Source organism: Cynocephalus volans, chromosome 16 (assembly GCF_027409185.1).
Source record: "Cynocephalus volans isolate mCynVol1 chromosome 16, mCynVol1.pri, whole genome shotgun sequence".
Classification (NCBI taxonomy): domain Eukaryota; kingdom Metazoa; phylum Chordata; class Mammalia; order Dermoptera; family Cynocephalidae; genus Cynocephalus; species Cynocephalus volans.
The window spans coordinates 10,538,714-10,560,099 of record NC_084475.1 but is presented as its reverse complement, the minus strand read 5'-3'; the positions used below and the strand labels follow the sequence as shown (position 1 = coordinate 10,560,099).

At 34.9% G+C, this 21,386-nt stretch overlaps 1 protein-coding gene across 4 annotated transcripts in view; it reads left to right on the top strand.

Annotated features, from left to right (window-relative positions):
• The window catches only part of ABCA5 (ATP binding cassette subfamily A member 5), an 83,879-nt gene that overhangs the window by 44,757 nt on the left and 17,736 nt on the right, over positions 1–21,386 (top strand). For all 4 annotated transcript variants that reach the window (XM_063080797.1, XM_063080799.1, XM_063080798.1 and 1 more), the window contains 12 exons: positions 1–111; positions 1,305–1,480; positions 2,047–2,166; positions 3,201–3,339; positions 4,626–4,716; positions 4,905–5,044; positions 6,687–6,806; positions 7,528–7,729; positions 10,582–10,751; positions 12,875–13,002; positions 13,416–13,553; positions 20,616–20,729. In XM_063080797.1, coding sequence (XP_062936867.1) covers positions 1–111; positions 1,305–1,480; positions 2,047–2,166; positions 3,201–3,339; positions 4,626–4,716; positions 4,905–5,044; positions 6,687–6,806; positions 7,528–7,729; positions 10,582–10,751; positions 12,875–13,002; positions 13,416–13,553; positions 20,616–20,729 — 1,649 coding nt within the window. The remainder of the gene's footprint in view (positions 112–1,304; positions 1,481–2,046; positions 2,167–3,200; positions 3,340–4,625; positions 4,717–4,904; positions 5,045–6,686; positions 6,807–7,527; positions 7,730–10,581; positions 10,752–12,874; positions 13,003–13,415; positions 13,554–20,615; positions 20,730–21,386) is intronic.

The window sequence follows — 21,386 nt, the reverse complement described above, 5'->3', positions numbered from 1 at the left end:
ATTTGTCATTTGACATATATGAAGGTCAGATTACTGCATTACTTGGCCACAGTGGAACAGGAAAGAGTACACTGATGAATATTCTTTGTGGACTATGCCCACCTTCTGATGGTGAGAGTTTTCTGACTTTAAAAAAAAAACCCAAAACTCTTTGTTTTATCATTGTTATTAACCAAGATATCACTGTATAATTATTTATCCTTTAAATTATACTGAATAATTTTTCTCAGAGATTTGGCACCAATTTCTGTATTAGTAAGGGTGTTTTCTCTTTTTCTTGACTACATACATTTGATTGTCTTTCAATAGGAAAAAAACGGTAATTCCATCATGTTTAATGTGTGTATACACACATATAAGTGTTATGTATGTGTGTGTTTAGTCTTTATTTTCAAGGAAGGATAAATCAGTAACTAATTGGAAATTAAATCACACCTATCGACTATTTTATGTTGAGAAAATAAGTACAGACTTCTAAATATGCAGCAGTCGTTTAAAAGGAAAGAATGATAGATGTCAACACCATCTCCTAAAATAGAATTTTAAGAGAAGTTCCTCAAAAGGATAATTTTGATGCATGATTATTCTATAGGTGAGAATTCAATATGGCAGCCCCATATTCCACAATAACCAAATAGAATGGCAGTGCCATAAATATTTTACTTTACAAACTGGGTTAAATTGTACTGAATCTACACTTCAGCCTTTAAATGTAGTTTAACTTTTAAAATTAGATTTTGTGGCTTATCCTTAATTGTGGCACTTTTTCATAGAAGTCATAATATGTTGTATTTATATACGAATTCATGATTTTTGTGTGAATCTCCATTATCACATTGATTTAACAGTTCTTAAGTGGGATATATTAGTATTCAGTTTATATAAGAGAAAAGCTGGAGTTTAGAGACATTGAATAATTTGCTCAGGACCACACAGCCAGCTAGGGTAAAACTTTTAGTTCTTTGATCTCTCAACTATTGCATAATGTCTGGAAATGAAGGAAAGTTATTATTGGAATATAAGATAATGCACCAATGGATATTTCTGTTTAGTGTTAATCTTCTAGTTCCTTGCTCTTTCCACTATGTACTATGACCTGGAAGTGAAGGAAAATGAGATTGAAATATAAGTGGAAATATATCACCAATAATATGGAAATGAGGGCGTTTTATGTCTTTCAAATTGATATTAATTCTTATGTGTCTATTACAACCAAATAACTAAGTTATCACGATACATTAAAGCATATACATTTCAATACTTAATGTATTTAATATAAATTTAAATATGTATTTTACTTTTAGGGTTTGCATCTATATATGGACACAGAGTCTCAGAAATAGATGAAATGTTTGAAGCAAGAAAAATGATTGGCATTTGTCCACAGTTAGATATACACTTTGATGTTTTGACAGTAGAAGAAAATTTATCGATTTTGGCTTCAATCAAAGGAATACCAGCCAACAATATAATACAAGAAGTATGATATTCATATAAAAATCTTTACTTTTATTCCCTGTAAATTAGTAACTTTGTTAATAACTTGTACAATAAAAATATGCTTGAAAATCTAAATATAAAACCTGTTCTGAGCCAGCAAACAAAAAGTTGTTACAAGGAATTAGATAAAATTTGGAGTAAATGTTTTAGCAAACATCAAATAGTCCTTGTTTCACCTGCAGGATATTTGTCTCTCCCCTCCCCTCAGTTCCTCTCTTCTCCTTTCCCTCCCCTCTGCCCTGATCACCGTGTCCTCCCCACATGTACCCAGAGCCCCTTCACAATGATCTCTTCTTATTCCTTCCCTATTACCCAGAAAGGCACAGAAGTAAAACAAACCTTTCTTCAAGAATCTTATTACCTGTTATTTTCAAAATTATGAATTTATGTCAAAATTAAGTAAGAAACATTTTTAAAGTTGATATATTAAAAGTTTATATTTTAAGTACTACTATTTTAAAACTTAAAAAACTTAAAAACTAATATTTATAATTATGTAAATAGTGTGATTTTAAAAATAACATTGTTCTCACTCTGCTTTTACAGGTGCAGAAGGTTTTGTTAGATTTAGACATGCAGCCTATTAAAGATAACCAAGCTAAAAAATTAAGTGGTGGTCAAAAAAGAAAGCTGTCTTTAGGAATTGCTGTTCTTGGGAATCCAAAGGTAAATAAAGATTAGTTTCACTAATGAGATCATTTTAAATTATGTTGAATTAAAAAGCAATTTGTAGAAAGATATATAATACATTACATAAAGTTTAAACCTACATGAAATACTATATATTATGGATGTCCTCATAATAATAAGGTTTTAAAACTGAAGTCAGAAAGATATATAACATCCTTATGATATCGGTTACCTTTAGAAGGGAAATGGAAAGGATGGACTTTAGTTATGTCTGCAATGTTTTCTTTAAAAAAAAAAATCTAAAGAAAATATGGCCGAAAAATAACATTTGTTAAATTTGAATGGTGGCTATAACAGTATTGTTCTATTATTCTCTGTGGTTTTCTACATATTTGTAATAGTTCATAATAAAAGTGAAAACATAAAACAGAATCAAAGGAATGGTTCAGTTTGTTACTGTCCTGCCACTTTGATTTTCTGTATGTGTGTTTTGTGCTGTTCTCTGTCCTGTAGAAACAGAGAAGCAGATGATGCACTGCTTTGCACGGTGCTAGGAAGCTGCCTGATGTGTGCTTGCAGCTAGGAGTCTCGTTGATCCCCACCATCCTGCCACATTCTCTATTGCTGCTGCAGCTTGGGGATGACTATATGTTAATTATTCTTCCTCCTCTTCCCCACCATTATGTTTTCAAATCAAAAATAGTCTTGAAAAAATTGCTTCCCTGAAACTAATATACGACATACTTCTCTAGAAAGCAATTGTTACATCTACAAATTTAATTGTTAAGGATAATAGCAATATACTTTATGGGGGGTTTTTTTTGGTTGTTATATTTCTATCTTATATATTACAGGCATTAGACTTTTAAAATTAAACCAAGAAAAATATTCACATACCAAGCTCATAATTTTTAAAATTTATGCTAACTCAAATATGAGTGAAAAAGTCAGATTTCATATATTTATGATTGAAAATGCTTGAAATGGGGAAACTTTTCAGTATACATGTAAATTTGAAATATTTTAGTTTTCCTGAGGATTCCCTGCCCTTTTCCACCCCTCTCCTACAGATACTATTGCTAGATGAACCAACAGCTGGAATGGATCCCTGTTCTCGCCATATTGTTTGGAATCTTTTAAAATACAGAAAAGCCAATCGTGTGACAGTGTTTAGTACTCATTTCATGGATGAAGCTGACATTCTTGCCGGTAACATTTTTGCTTTATTTTTGAAAGATGAGGTCATGGGCCAAAAGGGAGACATAAAGATGCTAAATCTTGAGAATAGAGAAGCTGTTACCTAATGGTGTGTGCTCTTCACAAAAAAAGTTTTTAAAATTTAAAAAATTATATATTTTTGTTGGGCATCCTCCAGACCACCCCAGGTACAATGATTTCCTAGGACAACTCCCAGAACTCAGCATATGGTCATAGTCATGGCTATGATCGATTACAGCAAAAGGATACAAAGCAAAATTAGCAAAGGGAAAAGGTACATGGGGCACAGTCTGGAGGAAATCAGGCACAAGCTTCCAAGAGTTCTATCCCAGTGGAGTCATACAGGATGACTTACTTTGTTCAGCATTGAGTTGTAACAATATGTATGAAATCTTGTCTACAAGGGAAGATCATTAGAGACAGTGTCCAAGGTTCTTAGTGGGTGCTAGTCACATGGACACCCTCTGCCTACCACATACCAAAATTCCAGATTCCCCGAAGGAAAGCAGGTGTTTGGCATAAACCACATTGTTTATACAGTCTAGGCGTACTGAGCCACCCTTATCTAGTTTGAGAATAGTGGGAACCCTCTTGAAATCCAAGTTCCCAGATGCGCTCCAGAGGCCAAATTGCAAGCAGGACTTTCTAAAGATAGCATCTCAGAACTGCTATGCTAACTCTTTTCTGGACAATTTTATAGCCATGCACACATATAAAGAATCCAGGTTTAAGTCAACACATGATTTTTAATAGCTATGACAAGATCCAGGAGTTTGAAATTCTAGAGCAGCTTTCTCCTTAAAATTGAATTAATTGGATAAGTCATTCATCTCTTCAGTGGTATCTTTGTTTTAAAAAAGCCCCCAACAAACTAACATTTTGTTTTTGTTGTTATTTCTGTTGCTTTTTTGTAGCTGTTTCTATATTTGTTTATAAAGGAAACTGTAGAAACTCTTGCATCAATAAGCCTATTAGGTAAAGTCTGAGATATTTGGTGTAGTAGAAAGAAAGTAGACTCTAGAGTCAGACTGCTTGGGTACCTTTCCTAGTTTGTTACTTAATAGATATATGAAACATGTTAAGAAGTATATTTTCTTATGGCCTCAATATTCCCATGTGAAAAATAGGTGATGGTAATCTATACTTTCCTCATAATACTTGTGATGATTAATGAGATAATACATGGATATCCTTTATATGATAATTCATAAAATAAAAATGCCTATTATTAATGCTGTTATTAACATAGAAATTGAAATGTAAATCTCTATTTGCAGATAGGAAAGCTGTCATATCACAAGGAATGTTGAAATGTGTTGGTTCTTCAATTTTTCTCAAAAGTAAATGGGGGATTGGCTACCGCTTGAGGTATCATTCATTCTTTATTGACTTTATTCTTTATCATACTCTTGATCTACTGTTATTATTTTTAGGGTTTTCCATAGTGTGCTTTGACCATTTTTTATGGCACTAAATTTAATTTAAAGCGTTCAGAATTTACTTTTGGTTGTTTATTGAGTAATCATTAAAAAATTATGATTTCTGGTTTTCTGTAGCATGTACATAGATAGATATTGTGCCGCAGAATCTCTTGCTTTGCTGGTTAAACAACATATTCCTGGAGCTACTTTATTACAACAGAATGACCAACAACTGGTGTATAGTTTGCCTTTCAAGGACATGGACAAATTTTCAGGTATAACTTTACTTTCAGCTTCTTGCTTTTTTAACCGGGATCTTACATTACGAATAGGTTTTCTTGATTTCCTTCTCTGTAATATTTTCATGCTCTCACATGGCCAGAGTTAATATTCTGTTTCTGCTTTATTTTGTTTTAGAAAACTAGAAATACTGCAAGCTAATATGTTCTTTTTTTACAAACTGTGTACAAAAAACTGTAATATGTTAACTTAAATATTTTTAAGAAAATGTAAGAAAATCATAAAAATAATTGTGTTTACTTTTTTGTCGAGAAAAAAAGAAATTGCTACAAGTTTGCACGTAGGCCTCCTGAGAGGCCTGCTTGTTGTTTGTATATGTTCTCAAGTTCTTTTCTAGTTTAATGATTTCATAGTGAATAATATGGTAAACTCTTGAATTATTTTAAATGGGGCATTATTTTTTACCTTTATAATGAGGAACTCAAGTTCAGTTTCCTTCCTCTGTTTAAGAATCTATTAATAGCCAAAAGGATATTACTGATGGTAGGTATTTTATACAGAATTCCATAGCATTCTCATAATTAGAAAACTGTTTTCTATAATAGCTTAATTGGTTTCTCTAAAAAACTAACTGGATTGAAGTACATATGCCAATTTAATGCACTGTGCCTGTCATTCTGTATTCCTATACCTATCTTAATCTTCTTCATTAATATCATTTATATAGTGCTTTTATACCATATGCTGGTCTATGCCTTTTACAATTAGTTTAGTGATCCCAATATTTCAATGGATACATGAGGTGAATACTATTTTTGCTTCCATTTATAAATGAGGAAAGTGAGGCATAAAAAGATTTAGGGAACTTGCCCAAGGTAACACAGGTATAAAGTGGTAGAGATGAATTATGAACCCACACACACTGGTTCCAGTATGGTTCTTGATCACCATACTTTGTTGCCTTTCATATTTCTTTGATACATTGTCACGTTATTTCAGTGGATTTCAAAGTGTGTTCTGGGAACTCCTAGGAGGTAGATCCTAAGGCCTCTTGAAGGAATTCATGTGGTCAATACTTTTTCTAATGATATCAAGTTGTTATTTTCCTTTTTGACCCTCACCTTCTCATGATTATACAGTGTTTTCCAGAGACTTATAGGACATGTGTTATAACAATAGATTGAATGCAGAAACAAATATGAAAACCCATCTGTCTTCTATTAAGACAGATGTTAAAGAGATTTGCAAAAATATAAGACAATGTCCTCTTATTGATTGTTTTGAAAAAAACAAAGTTTTTTAAAACAAAATTACGTTAATGAGTATTAGGTTTATTTGTACAAGTTTAAAAAGAATGAATAGTATTTAAATGATTTCTATGTATTTTCTAGTATATATTTGTTTCAATTTTTAATATAGTACACATTCTCAGTTTTAGTTTCAAATACTATAAAATATTTCTTAGTTTAAATATATATTATAAATATCTAATAGATAAATCCCCATAAACAGGATTTCCTAGGAGTCCTTAGCAATTTCTAAAAATGTTAAAAGTGTCCTAATACCAAAAAGTTTGAGAACCACTGAGCTAGCACAGTAAATTTAGTGATGTCCTATTTTACAGTGACATTATGGTTAACTATACATCGTCTTTAATTTTTTATTTTTATTTTTTAGGTTTGTTTTCTGCTCTAGACACACATTCAAATTTAGGTGTTATTTCTTATGGTGTTTCCATGACCACTTTGGAAGATGTATTCTTAAAGCTAGAAGTTGAAGCAGAGATTGACAAAGCAGGTAAAGATAGAGTTAAGAAAACATTTTAGTCAATGAACCAGACAGTTGGTGAATAAGACAAATTATTATATAAACATGTGACGTTTACATTACTTTAGGGAAGGAAGATCAGTAATAAACAGGTACATATATAAATAATTGAGATATTTACTGATAGTGATAGGAACTATGAAGGAAATAATTGGGTGGTCTTGGAAGGCAGTGAACTTAGATTGTATTATCAAGGATCTTAAATATGGGCGTGCTTGTTTTTGAACTGTGGAATCACACAGTGTGTCTCTTTTGCATCTGGCTTCTTTTACGTAATATTATGTTTGTGAGATTCAACCATGTTGTTATGTTCAGCTGTGTAGTGGTTTGTTCACTTTTGTTTTTTGCACTGTTCTGTTATAGGTGTGTTTCACAACTATCATTTACCTGTTGAGAGACGTTTGGGTTCTTTCCAGTTTATGGGTATTCTGAATAGGACTCTACTAAGAATGTTCTTGTGGGTTTTGGTAAACCCTATATACGTATCTCTGTTGGATTTATACCTAAAAGGGAATTTCCTGAGTCATAAGATATGTCTGTGTTCAGCTTTAATAGATATTGCCAAAGTGCATGAGAGTTCCATTTGTTCCACATCCTGCCAGACATGTGTTTCTTTAAAATTCACATGCTTCAGAAAGGTTTTCATCTTTTTTAGGAATATATCAAATTTTTTTTTTGTTTTGGTTAATAGATTATAGTGTATTTACTCATCAGCCACCAGAGGAAGAAATGGATTCAAAATCTTTTGATGAAATGGAACAGAGCTTACTTATTCTTTCTGAAACCAAAGCTTCTCTAGTGAGCACTATGAGTCTTTGGAAACAGCAAGTGTATACCATAGCAAAGTTTCATTTCCTTACTTTGAAGCGTGAAAGTAAATCAGTGAGATCGGTGTAAGTATAATTATCATTCTTCTGCCTGATGAGTTTTTTTTTTTTAAGGATACAAATTGGATTTACCATCTTAATTTTTGAAATGTAGACATATATAAATAATCTATATAGTTTTGAAAGATTAAAACTAAAATTTACAGTGTCAGCAAAAAATTATGCGTAATTTAATCTAATACTCTTAGAGCTTTATTCTTTTTTTAACTAGCATTTATTGTTCCATCTATAAAATGAGTAACTGACAAATAAATATTCTCAAATTGTATAATTTTTAATTACTATCATTGTAGCTTAAATTTTGTTTTGCATTTTTTTTAACTTTTTTTTTGCATCTATGAGTTAATTTTTGTAACCACTTTCTGCAAATAACAGGAAAAATAAGTTTTATTCCTATTTATCAGATGAAGAAACTGACATATAAAGAAGGCTATATAGCTAGTAGATCTGGGATCAAAATGACATCTCATTAGCATTAGCCTCTCTCAGTTAGGTTCCCCTAGGGTGCTAGGTATTGAATTATGTGGAAATAACATTAACTACTTTCATACATTGCATTCCTATCTTGTTAGATCCAAAATGGTGGGAGGAATAAAACTTAAAACTTAAGAATAGCAGTATTTGTATGTTAAAAATATGGTGAATTTATTGGCTTTTTTGACCAAATATATTTGGTATTAAACAAATGACAGTCAAGTATCTGATTTATTCCTGTGTCAGCATTACTGAAAGAAAAATTTTTATTTAAATTAACATGTTTCAGTTTATTTAAATTGAACATCACTCATAAAATACTCCCTGAGAAACAATAAAAGTGTCTTAGTTTGGATTGCGATAACTAAATATCAGAGACTTGGGAGCTTAAACAACAGAAATTTATTTGCTCACAGTTCTGGCAACTGGAAGTCTGAGATCAGAGTGCCAGGATGGCTAGGGCTCTTTTCATGACTTGCAGAAGGCCACCATCTCACCGTGTGCTCACGTGACTTTGTGTGTGTGCAGAGAGAAAGAGAGAGCTAGAGTGCATTCTCTGGTGTCTGTTCTTATAAGGACACTAATCCCATCATAACGGCCCCACTCTCGTGACCTCTTCTAACCCAAATTACTTTCCAGAGGTCCCATCTCTAACTATCATCACATTCGGGATTAGGACTGCAACAGATAAATTTGAGGGAGCACTCATAGTTTGTAGCAAAAAGTGTTTTGCAGTCAAATATATTTAAAAATGTTACATTTTGTATTCCATTTGTTAAAACATTGTTCATTAAAAACACTTGAAGGGTTCTATGGTAAAGAAATTTCTTCACCTTTGTTTAAACTGGAGTTTCCAAATATTTTTTAATCGTGATTTTTTTTTTTTAACCTAAAACACTTATTAACTTATTAAGGAACTGTATTTTAATGTAGTATGCTTTTAGAAATGCCAACTTAGGTGTACTTATAACAATTTAGGAATGACTTTTTTTTTTTTTAAGTAAATGCTGGTGAAGATGTGGAAAAAGGGGAACCTTCCTACACTGTTGTTGGGACTGTAAATTAGTGCAGCCATTAGAGAAAACAGTGTGGAGTTTCCTCAAACAACTACAGATAGAACTGCCATACCACCCAGCAATCCCATTGCTGGGTATACCTAAAGGAATGGAAATCAGCATGTCAATAAGATACCTACACTCCCATGTTTATTGCAGCTCTATTTACGATAGCCAAGAGTTGGAAGCAATCTAAGCATCCATTGACAGATGACTGGATAAGGAAAATGTGGTATATGCACTCAATGGAATACTACTCTCCCATTTAAAAAAAAATGAAATTCTGCCATTCACAGCAACATGGATGAACTTAGAGAAAATTGCATTAAGTGAAATAAGCCAGGCACAGAAGAAGTACCGCATGTCCTGACTCATAAGTGGGAGCTAAAATAAAGAAAGAAAAGAAAGAAGGAAGGAAGAAGGGAGAGAGAAAGAAACAATCACAATAATACATTAAACTTTCAAAAAGAAATTAAAAAGAGAGAACTGTGGTTATTAGAGGTGAGAAAGGGGGAGGAAAAGGGGGTTGGCAAGAAACTAGTTAAGGGTCACAAAAATTATGTTTTGTAAGCATGAGTATACTAATTTTCCTGACTTGATCACCAAATATTGTACACATGTATTGATATTTGATTCTGTACCCAAATATATATATAATCAATTTAAAAAATAAAAAAGTAAAAAAAATAAATATAATAGGGTATTTGAAAATTATAACTTGCTAAATAAAACGTTATGATCTAAGCTCTCCAACCACCTCATTGTGACACTTATCAAATATAATGTACAGATATATTGCCTAATAAATAGCAGCCTTCCAGATAGAAGGGCATTATTATACCTTGCTTTGCTTCCTAAGAGGAGCAGTGGCAATTAATGTGAGTAAATTGTAATTAGGGTGAAATTTCACGAATCATTCGAAGTTTCATTGTATTTTAATTTTATGCTCTGTATCTAAAATATTTTGTTAATATGTGGAAAGTAAATAGTTATAATGAAGAAGGGCAGGAAATAGTTCCTTTAGGAGTATAGAGACATAAATATTTGTGACATAATGTCTGGTTCTTTAACAGTTATATGTTTACATATCCTATAAAAATTTAAAGGTGACTCTATCCTAAAATATACTTTTATAACTTTTAATTTTTTTAGTATTGGCTTTCTCTCCATTATTGTCATGAGATCATTTTGGGGAGTTGGGATTTCTATTTTTTAAAAGTTTTCTTTGTTCTTTGTTTTTTGTTTTTTAGTGATTACCTTTTAACTGTCTGGGGTTTAAATCTCTAGAGATGGGAAGAAAGATTTTTAATAATTTTTTTTTCCTTTCAGGTTGTTTCTGCTTTTAATTTTTTTTGCAGTTCAAATTTTTATGTTTTTGGTTCATCACTCTTTTAAAAATGCTGTGGTTCCCATCAAACTTGTTCCAGACTTATATTTCCTAAAACCTGGAGATAAACCTCATAAATACAAGACAAGTCTGCTTCTTCAAAATTCTACTGGTGAGAGTGTGTGAAGGTCTGTGAATGTGTGTTGGGAGGGGAATGGGATCAAGGAGTAGAGACAGATCAGAGATTTGGATTTTAGAAATGTATTTAAGGTAAAGGCATGGTTTGTCTACACAATATCTAAGTTAAGCGAAATACTTTATAGATGCTGAATAATACAGAAATGAAATTTTGATTTAAATGTAAATAGCAGTCTTAAAAACATTCTAGTTTATACTGCTTGTAATCATAAAATTCCTTTTTTTAAATAGTAGCAACATTATTCTTAGTAGCATACTTTATCTCATAGTTCATGATGAACTTCAGAAGTTAAAAAACCCTCTTTAGAAAGTGTTACAGTATATAATATTTATCCAGATATATATCTACATAGAAATGTTTAATCTTTCAAGGACTATCTGAAGAATTAGTTATAGTAAAGAAATTTACAATAAAACAAGAGCTTTAGCTTCATGTGCTTAATCTTGCTGAAATACATTAGAAAGTTGCATTTTATATAACCTTTTCTATAATCACAAACTCTTTGGGGTTTAACATTTCCTAACACTTCCCCCATGTTCTAGTATCTCTCCTTTTTGATTGACTACTAACTAAAGAACTTTGCCCAATGTTAAAATAATAAGAATTATATAAAGTACATTAAAATCATCACTGTTAAAATCTGGTGTTAAAATCTTAATATATTGTATAACCTCATCCTTTTGGGGGAAGATAGGTTTAAGTAGAACATTACTCTCGAATAGGAAATATTATGTTTTGCAGTTTTTTTCTTTAAGAATTTTTGCTTTTAGATTTAATGTACATTTGATGTTTCTAAAATATAGTACTGAATTGAACCTTATATGCTGTGATAATTGTGAATTTTTTATGTGTTTGAAGAATTTTACGTGTATCTCAAAACTATGTTCTAAGTTCGTTTTCCTTGATCTGCAGAAATTCTAGTATTTTCAACGTTTGTTGCTTCCATTATTTTTTAGTATTCTTAAGAGTTGCTTGTTTATGTATCCCATATTTTCCTAGGCCCTGTTGCTGGTCCAAAGTAAAACTTTAGGAGTCACTGGCCTCTGTGTGTATATAGTAGGTGGTGTATCTTACTCTCCTTGCAAAACTTTTTGTATCACAGGCAGTACAGTTCCTTCAGTTATATAGCTCTCTTCTCAGAGTATATAACCACTCTTGCAAGCTAAAGATGAGAGATCAGTTAAGGTACTAAGTTGAGAATAAGTGTACTATCGCTGTTTACCTAAAAGCACTATTCTCTGTGACACACAAGTTTGGTGCTGAGTCTGATCAACCCTGCCATACGATTCAGTTACTGATAGTGTTTTGCTTTGTTTGATTTGGATTTCTCTCAAAGTCACGTTTGTTCTTCCTTGAATTCTGTTTTTTGTGATGATAGAGGGGAAATTGCCTCTATTCATCAGACATGTTTGTATGGATTTAAACCTCAGACAGGATTCAAAATCTTTCCCTTGGCTCTAAGCACTTTAGAGAATGTAGATAGAAACCTGGTTATGTGTTTGAATATTTTAAGATAGTTAAGGCAACTTTCATTTATAAAACTTGTCTGCCCAGAGCATACAAAAATCCTCTAGGGAGTGATGTTACCACACCCAAGACTATATACCTTTCTGAGTTCAGCAGGCTATCTTGTTACCTAAAATTGACATACGTTTTTATTCTCACTATTTAACCAAATTTTATTTGAATATTATAGGTAACTTTTCAGTATTAGTAATATTTGTAGCTGTTGCAGGTGAAATTTGCACAACTGCCATGTACCAGGTTCTGTTCTAAGCCTTGTGTGTGCATTCAACCATTTAATTCTCATGACCACTCTACCTTTGAAGAAGATATACTTATCTCCAGTTTATAAAAGAGGAGACTAAGGTTCAGAACATGTAGGTAACCTATTTGAAGGACAAATAGTGTAAGTGGTACAACTCAGATTTGAATTCTGGCTGACTGGCTCCATAGCCAGTGCTCTAAATCATGTGTTAACTAATGGACATAAAATATTTCTCTAAAAATAGAGTTGTCTTTCCATGTTATTAAAAGCCTATGTCTGTTTCTCATTTAAACTGATTCTTTATTATTTGCTTATTTTCTAATACCAGACTCAGATATCAATGATCTTATTAGCTTTTTCACAAACCAGAACATAATGGTGACGATGTTTAATGACAGTGACTATGTATCTGCTGCTCCCCATAGTGCAGCTTTAAATGTGATGCATTCAGAAAAGGTAAGAGTAATGCACGTGAATACCTATTTGAGAGTTATAAGAGATTAAAATATTTTCTCTAAAATTAATTATGTTTCAATTTGACCTCATTAGTTGGAAATTATAGTTTCCTTTTGGAAATACCTAGCTGTGTTTATTTATGATATGTTTATGTCCTGATGGATGACCAATTTATAAAGCTACAAGGAATTTAATTTTATTTTTATATTATATTTTTGTTTAAAACATCAAAATATCTGCACATTCTAACCTAGGTTGTCTGTATCTATCGTTGTGTATTCTACGATTTGTTGAAGCTGCTTTTCAGTATAGTCAGTGAGCGTTAGCTTAGTTGGTGAGAAAAGCTCAGTATGTAGCAATAATATATTTATACTCATGTACAATATGTAATAAGTCTCTTTTTTTTTTTGTAGGACTATGTTTTTGCAGCTGTTTTCAATAGTACTATGGTTTATTCTTTACCTGTATTGATGAATATCATTAGTAATTACTATCTTTATCATTTAAATGTGACTGAAACCATCCAGATCTGGAGTACCCCATTCTTTCAAGTAAGCAAACATATATAGGTAAAATTTTATATGTATATCATATATAGAGAGAACAATTATTAAAAGTTAAGCAATAATAACAAACAAAATCTGTAGAAATTTATGTCATGAGATCTTCTAGTCTTCTTAAAACTTGATGGGGGGTGGTTTACATTAAAGTTTAGTAGTTCCCAGTATTAGTTTGCTTCAGGATAAAGGCAGTTCTGTTTTGGTACTTATATTTTTGTGAAGCATAGTATTTTTTGTATTAATCAAGAAGAATTAAGATAATTTAAAAATGAATATTATTTACCTGAAATGTAGATACAGGAGTATTGAAAGAAACTTCCAAATGCCAACAAAATATAAATAAAAATAAAATTATCTCTTTACAAAGTTACTCTTTCAGATCCTGGATTTTTTTTTTTTTCCTCATTTTGTTGTGTCGTCTATCTGAAGTTTCTTTTATCTCATTGAGTTTCTTTTAAGATTGTTGCTTAAAATTCCTTTTCAGTCATTTCACAGGTTTCCTCTTATTTGGAGTCTGGTGCTGGGGAATTATTGTGTTCCTTATGGGGTTATATTTTCTTGTTTTTTGTTTGTTTGTTTGTTTTTTCCTATTTTTAGTATCCCTATGTTGATGTCTGGGCATCTGGTTGAGCAGTTGCTTCTTCTAATATTCAGGAGTGGCTTTTGAGGAGAGAGACTCCCTTCTGTAGATATGTTTTATATTGACTGTTGGGTAGGGTGTTTTAGTTTTGGTTCCAAGTAGATGCAGTAGTGTAGACTCTGTGTGGTTACTTTGACTCCTTTCAGTGTTGGAGTTTTCTCTGAGTGCCTCTATGGCCTAGGTGCTGGTGCACTCAGTAGTTCCTTGCTGAAGTCGAGGACACTGGGTTGGGTTGTCAAGTACATGGGTGAGATCTCACTTTCTTGGGAGAAGTGCCTGGTTGCTTTATTGCTCTTTGGCTAAGGTGGGTCACCCTGGTGGTCTTGCTGGTACACTGGCTAGCGTCCCATGGCCTTGATAGGTGATCTGAAGGTCCCCAGCTTAAATGAACAACTCTGGGTGGGGTTCCTGGGGGTCAGGATTAGGAACTTGGGCTTTGAGGTAGGTAATGGGGTGGTCAGCAGCCCCTCAGCTAGAGTGGGTGACTCAGTGGTTTCACTGGGGCTCTGGCAGAGCCCTGTACCCCTAGAAGCAGGTGATGAGGTACTTTGTAGCTTCGATGTTGAAGTGGGCAACTCTGAGTGGGGTTACTGGATTTGAGTATGGGGCCCTGCACTCCCAGGAGGGACACTGGGGTAGTCTTCAGCACCACTGTTAAAGTGGGGTACTTTGGTTGAGGTATTAGCAGTTTTGGATGGGAGCCTTCACCCCCAGCAGGGATGATTGGGCATTCTATAGCTGTTCATTTGGAGTGGCCACTCAGGGCAAGGCCACTGTGGTTGTGGACAAGCCCCTGTTACCCTAAGAGCATTACTGGAACACTCTGGATCTCCTCAGCTAGAGTGGGCTGTCATGCACAAGGTCACTGGGGCTGTTGGTGGGCTACTGGGCTGGATCCCTCTGAAGCCAATTTGCTGGGGCAGGCAGCCTTGGGTGAGCTCATTTGTGCTGCAGGCATGTTTCTGTGCCCAAGAGAGGTGTGCCAGTCCTGTACTACCTATTCATGGCTGCAGAGGTGGCTCAGCAGAGAAGGTGGGGTTGCCAGCAGTGGCTAGTCACCCCACTTATGCAGTGTAGTGAATCTGTAATGTATGCACACCAACCCCCTCTGTCCTGAGAGTGGCCCCCTTGCTTCACTGGCCTGCGTTTCCCAGGGTGCAGGATGCTGCATGGACACAGGTGTGGATAAACCAGTGCAATAATGTGGCCACAGGAGAGTGAAACCTCTGCGGGATCCAGAAGGAAATGGTCTTGGGTGTTGGGGCTGATCTCAAATCTGTGATTGCTGCAGAAGCCTGGGGTTCAGCATATGCCTCTTCCTGGGTCAATTCAGTCATGGGTGGTGCTGGAACTTCTCAGGACCAGGTGCATGGCTGCTGAGGCTGCCCCTGAGAGAGAGGTGTATGGGTTCTCCTCCCGCACCTCACCTCCTCGTGGCTATAAATATGGTACAGACATCCTGCCAACATAGGCAGCATTACCAGCTGTGGGCACTGCATTTGAATTAGGTGTTTTCTAGGTGTGGAGGGTGTGCACTTCAACCTCTTTTGTCCTGAGTGTGGTACCCTCACTGCACTAGACCATCTGTTCCAAGGGCGCAGGTCCAAAGCCAAATCCTGGTCCCAAGCTCACTGTAGCAGTTTGAGATCCAGAGGATGAGGACAGCTATGCATAAGTTCCTCCCCAGGCCAACACAGCCATGTGTGTCTGCAGCAGTTCCTGACACCAAGTTCATGAAGTTCACCAAGTTCATGCTGCACAGACAGTGCATGGTTTGGACCACTGGTCTTCTCGCCTTCCCACTAGCAGAAACTCCTCCTGAATCCTCACCACTCTGGGTTGGGGGATGGGGTGGTGATGGCCAAGAAATTTTCCTGTCTTTTTGTGCATATCCTGAGTTTCTGCACTCACCAACGTCTGTGTTACTCCCTTGATGTATTCCAGCTCCCTCCTTTCATTTTTCTCATCCAAGTGTGGCTGTGCATTTGATACATTCTCCATCTCCATGGGAGAGAGGAGCAGTGTCTCCTACTAGTGGGCCATCTTCTCCACCAACTTCATTCTTTTGAATATGAATATCCAGTTGTCTGAGGACATCTTATACTGTTTAAAAGTGTTTTCAGGGCCGAGCCCGTGGCGCACTCGGTAGAGTGCTGCGCTGGGAGCGTGGCGACGTTCCCGCCGCGGGTTCGGATCCTATATAGGAATGACCGGTGCACTCACTGGCTGAGTGCTGGTCACGAAAAATAAATAAATAAATAAATAAAAGTGTTTTCATGTGTAGTCACAGTTCTTCAAACTAAAATATTATATTAATTTATTTAAATTTTATATATCAATTCCTGAGAATTCTGTTTACTCAAACTCACATTTTTTCTTAATGTATTTACCCTTCTTTTTTTCTATCATGTTGAATCCTTAACTCATTCTGCCAAGCCATTTATACATATTTTTATTTTCCCATTGTTTAAAATAATAGCTTTTTTCCCTTTCCCTTTTATAAAACCATAAATTTCTGCTATAATATTATTTACTATACTTTCTATATTCCTGATCAACTGTTTTTAAATGTACTTTGCTACTACATACTCAAAAGATAACATATCATATCATTTTCAGTAATCTCTTAATATTCATTCATTTATTCTTACATGCTTATTAAATGTTTATTGTAGCTAGGCACTTTGCTAATGCTCAGGATGTATCAGTGGACAAGAGACTAAGAAGATGACTGTAGTGGAGGAAGCACAAATGAGAAAGCAATGATAATATAGTGTGAGAAGTACTGTACTGTAATAGGATAATATTTGAGATAGGAAAAAACAGCATTTCTCCTACTCTACACGCCACTCTCCACAACACTTCTGACACCAGAAGTGTAGGGTTTTCTCTCCACGCACCAAGCAATTCTCCAGCAGACACCAGCCAGGTGTCCAATAATTTAATTCAATTATGACACTATCTGCCTGGAGATAGTGTCAGATCCCACACATTAAGGTCTCAGTACCACAATACTGTCCCCACCGCCCGCTTCAGATGCCTGTTGCAAGCCCCAGGTTGTGACCTGTGCTTCTGACCGATTGGCTATAAATTGGGGTTCCCATGACTCCCTCCTCAGGTTTGATTAATTTGCTAGAGTGCCTCACAGAATTCATGGAAACACCTTACTTGCATTTACTGCTTTATTAATAATGGATATAATAAAGGATACAGATAAGCAGCCAGATGAAGAGATACACAGGGCAAGGTTCAGATGTAGAGTTGGTATGCTTCACCCTCCAAACATGTAGATGTGTTTGTCAATGGGAAGCTCTCCGAGCCCTGTCCTTTTAGGCTTTTATGGAGGTTTCATTGCATAGACATGATTGATTAAATCACTTGCCACTGGTGGCCAACTCAACCTTTCACTCCTCTCCCCTCCTTGCAGATTGAGTGGTGGGTGGAGCTGAAAGTTCCAACCCTCTAATCAGATGGTGGTTCCCCTGGCAACCAGCCCCAATCCTGAGGCTTATTTAGGAGCCGACAAGGAGTCACCTTATTAAAACAAAAGATGGTCCTATCACCCAAGAAATTGTAAAGGATTTAGGTGTTCTTTGTGAGGAACTGGTGTCAAAGGCTAAATATTAGAACAAAAGATTCTATCGCTCTTATCTGTAAGGGTTTTAGGAACCAGGGCTGGAGACGGAATATGTATTTCACAGTATGACAGATCAATACAGGTATTATGGTAGAATATGGAAAGAATACAAAGGTACCTCAAAAAGTTCATGGAAAGATTTGTATTATCTTCCATTTTTCCATGAACTTTTTGAAGTACCCTTGTATTCAGCACAAACAATTGTGATTGGATGGTTGGGATCTAGGGAAAATTTGAGGGGCAACTGGTACCTGAACACTGGAACGAGAATAGTATTCTAGAGAGAGGGAATAGGAAGTACAAAGGCCCAGAAGTGAAAGGGAAAGTGGATGAGAAATGTAATGCATTTAATACATTAATTGAGAGAGAAAGAATGATCAGACATGAAACTTAAGATCTCACCAGGGTCCAGATTTAAAAAGGCCAAAGTGTTGTCTTTAGGAGTTTACTCTCTGTTCTGACATAGATCACAGGAACTACTAAATGGTTTTAAGCAGAGAAGTGGCATGAGTAGAGTAATGATTTAAAAGACGACCCGAGTTGTACTGTGGGAAATGTAGTGGAGGGGCAAGACTAGAGACAAGGAGACCATTTAGGAAACTTTTTAATTAATTCCAGTGAGAGAGAGTGGTACGGTACATAACGGTTATCGTGAAATGTGAATAGATTAGAAATATACTGAAAGGTAGAAATTTAAGGATTTGGTGGTTATTAAGATATAGCTGGTAGGGATAACAGCCATCTTCAAATGGAAATGAGGTTGAGGAACTTAGTACTCTCCTTGTTATAGTTAAACTCAGACATGAGCATGAGGACAGAGTAATACCAAATTTGAACTTTAGACAGACTACTGGCACCAGGGTGGAAGAGATTTCTGTGGGGGAATTGGGGTATAGAAGAGGAAAGAAAGTTGAAGAAATTAGATTAGAGATTTCTTTTTCCTTCCTTTTGGAGAATCTTTTAATATAGTTCATTTGAGAAGAGATGATGATTGTCTGAAGTAATGCAGCAACAGTAGCAATAGTGATAGAGGGATGTTAAAAAAATAAGTGGCATAGTTTGATCACTGTTGCTTTCGTGAGGTGAAGAGGAAAGAGTCTTGCATTTCTTACAGTTTTAAGTAATGTGGTGCCTAGTACTATTAACCAATTTTGAGAATACAGGCAGAAGAGAGATTTTTGTGTTCCTTTTGTGGAATATAAGCATCTCCGTTTTGAACCTACTGAATTGGTTATCCTTGTGGCATTTGCCTGATAGACATTCAGTAAGCGTTTTAGATATATGAATCTGGAGAGATTTCTGTACAGTAAATAAATATTTGTGAGTCACTAGTGGATAGGTGATATTGAAATCATTGAAGTTATAGATCATCCTTTGTGATTTCTTTTATAGTGAAATATTTCAAACCTACAGAAAATAAACAAGCATGTATCTTTTAAATGCTTCAGATGTTATTTTGTCATACTTGTTTTTATTTAATAAAACTATTTAAAGATACAGTTGAAAATCCCATGTTACCACTCCCCAGTCTTATTTCCTTCTCTCCTCCACAGGAGTAACCATAATTCAAAATTTATAATTCCCATATATGTTTTTGTGATGTTACTACATATGTATGTATCCATAACTATTACAAAAGATCTTGCAGTTTACATTTTCCATCAAACACTGACATGTAAACGTACCATCTTTTGAAATGAGAGAAAAAGAAATGGGACTTTTTAAAGCTAACTATTCAGATATGGTCTTATTAATAATGTTCCACATTTTTTTCCTTCCTTCATCAGATTCTTGTGATTGAATCCAAGTGTAGTCTCATTAATCTCTATTTCTTGTACTACTTAGTTTACATATTTGTGGGATCTATGTAGGCCTTCCACTGTCATGTACCAGAGTTTGGGACAAATTCTACAATGTCACATAGCATGAGTTAAGGTGTTGGCTCTATTGCTAAATACGAAGACTTAGAAGGCCAGAGTCAACAAGACAGTGATGTTTTCACATCATCCCATGGAGGGGTATGCCAGGGCTTAGGTGTCTGTAACACAGTGTGGATTCCATTCCAGTGCAGAGTACCTTCCCTGCCCACAGGGTGTGTCTTCTTACAGAACAAGGGTAGGAAAATGTCTTTGTTGGGGGTGGGAAATAATACAGTACCCTCGGTCCAGGATATCTGCACTTAAAGTGCCAGCTGTTTACTGGCTTGTCTGGTAAAGTTAGCTGACTGCACAGGGATCTTTGGAGCAGCTAGAGACATTGGGACCTATGGGAGTTAAAGTCTACCCTGCTTGGGAGAAGTTCCTGGTTCCATAGGATGCTGAGCTCAGATCCAGCTTTTTTCATTAGAGGAAAGGAGGGCCATAAGATCCCAGATGGTCTGTAGTACAGACAACCAATGAAGAGCGTTAAAGATCATTCTCAGATATTCATTATCATTTGCATAGGACCACTGGTAGACATGCTAATTGCTTTCCACATACATTATTATTTCTTATTAAATGGTGAAAATTTATGTGCCAGATTATCTTGTGTTGTAGATGAGGAAATGGAAGTACAATGATTTGCTCAGGATCATATAGCTATTTAATAAGTGACAGAGTTGGTACCATAGTTCACCACTGCCTGTTAATAAATCTGCCACCCATTCTTTCATATAGACTGTCCCTAGGACAGCTATCCTAATGTGTTTGTCAGAAGTTTTGATATTCTTTAGGATGTATTAAGATGATATAAATTGATTCTCAGTTTCATTTCTTATTCTGTGGTTGTCTTTCAGGAAATTACTGACATAGTTTTTAAAATTGAGCTGTATTTTCAAGCAGCTTTGCTTGGTATCATTGTTGCTGCAATGCCACCTTACTTTGCCATGGAAAATGCAGAGAATCATAAGGTAATGAGTCAGTTAAAAAATTACATGGTTTGGTAATAAGAGATGTCATAAAAAAATAACCTATTTTCATAATTGCAAGTTTTAAGTATAATTATTATTGCAGGAATAAGTAAATGGAGTGTTGTAAATATATTTATTATATTATAATTTATTAGTGTAATAATAGTAACAAGTAATATTTATTACTTGAGTACTTGTTATGTGCTTTAAATATTAAATCCTCTGATTCTTAAAACATTGTGAGGTTAGTTTGTGTGTTATCCACTTTATAGATCAGGAAATGGAGGATGGGAGTTTTCATATGACTTACCGAGGTTGACTCAGCTTGTTTAAATGGTGGATCTGGGAATTAACTGTGATCTTTATGTTCTTAACTGACACACTGACCTGCCTCTTCCCTTTACAAGTACAAGTACAAGGCATTTAATTCTTGTTAAATGAAAAAATAAATAAAGGTGAAAAAGGATTCTTATCACCAGGGCCTAGGAAAAATTGCTAAGTATACAGAAGGTCTTTGGTATTCTTTTCCTTTTTTGTCGGCACCTTTCTCTTTAGTTGACCTCCAAGCACACAGTGATCTTATACAGTCCTTCAGCTGTTCAGAGTGTATCACTCTGCTAAGATCAAAATCTTACTCCTCAATCAAAACTCTTATCC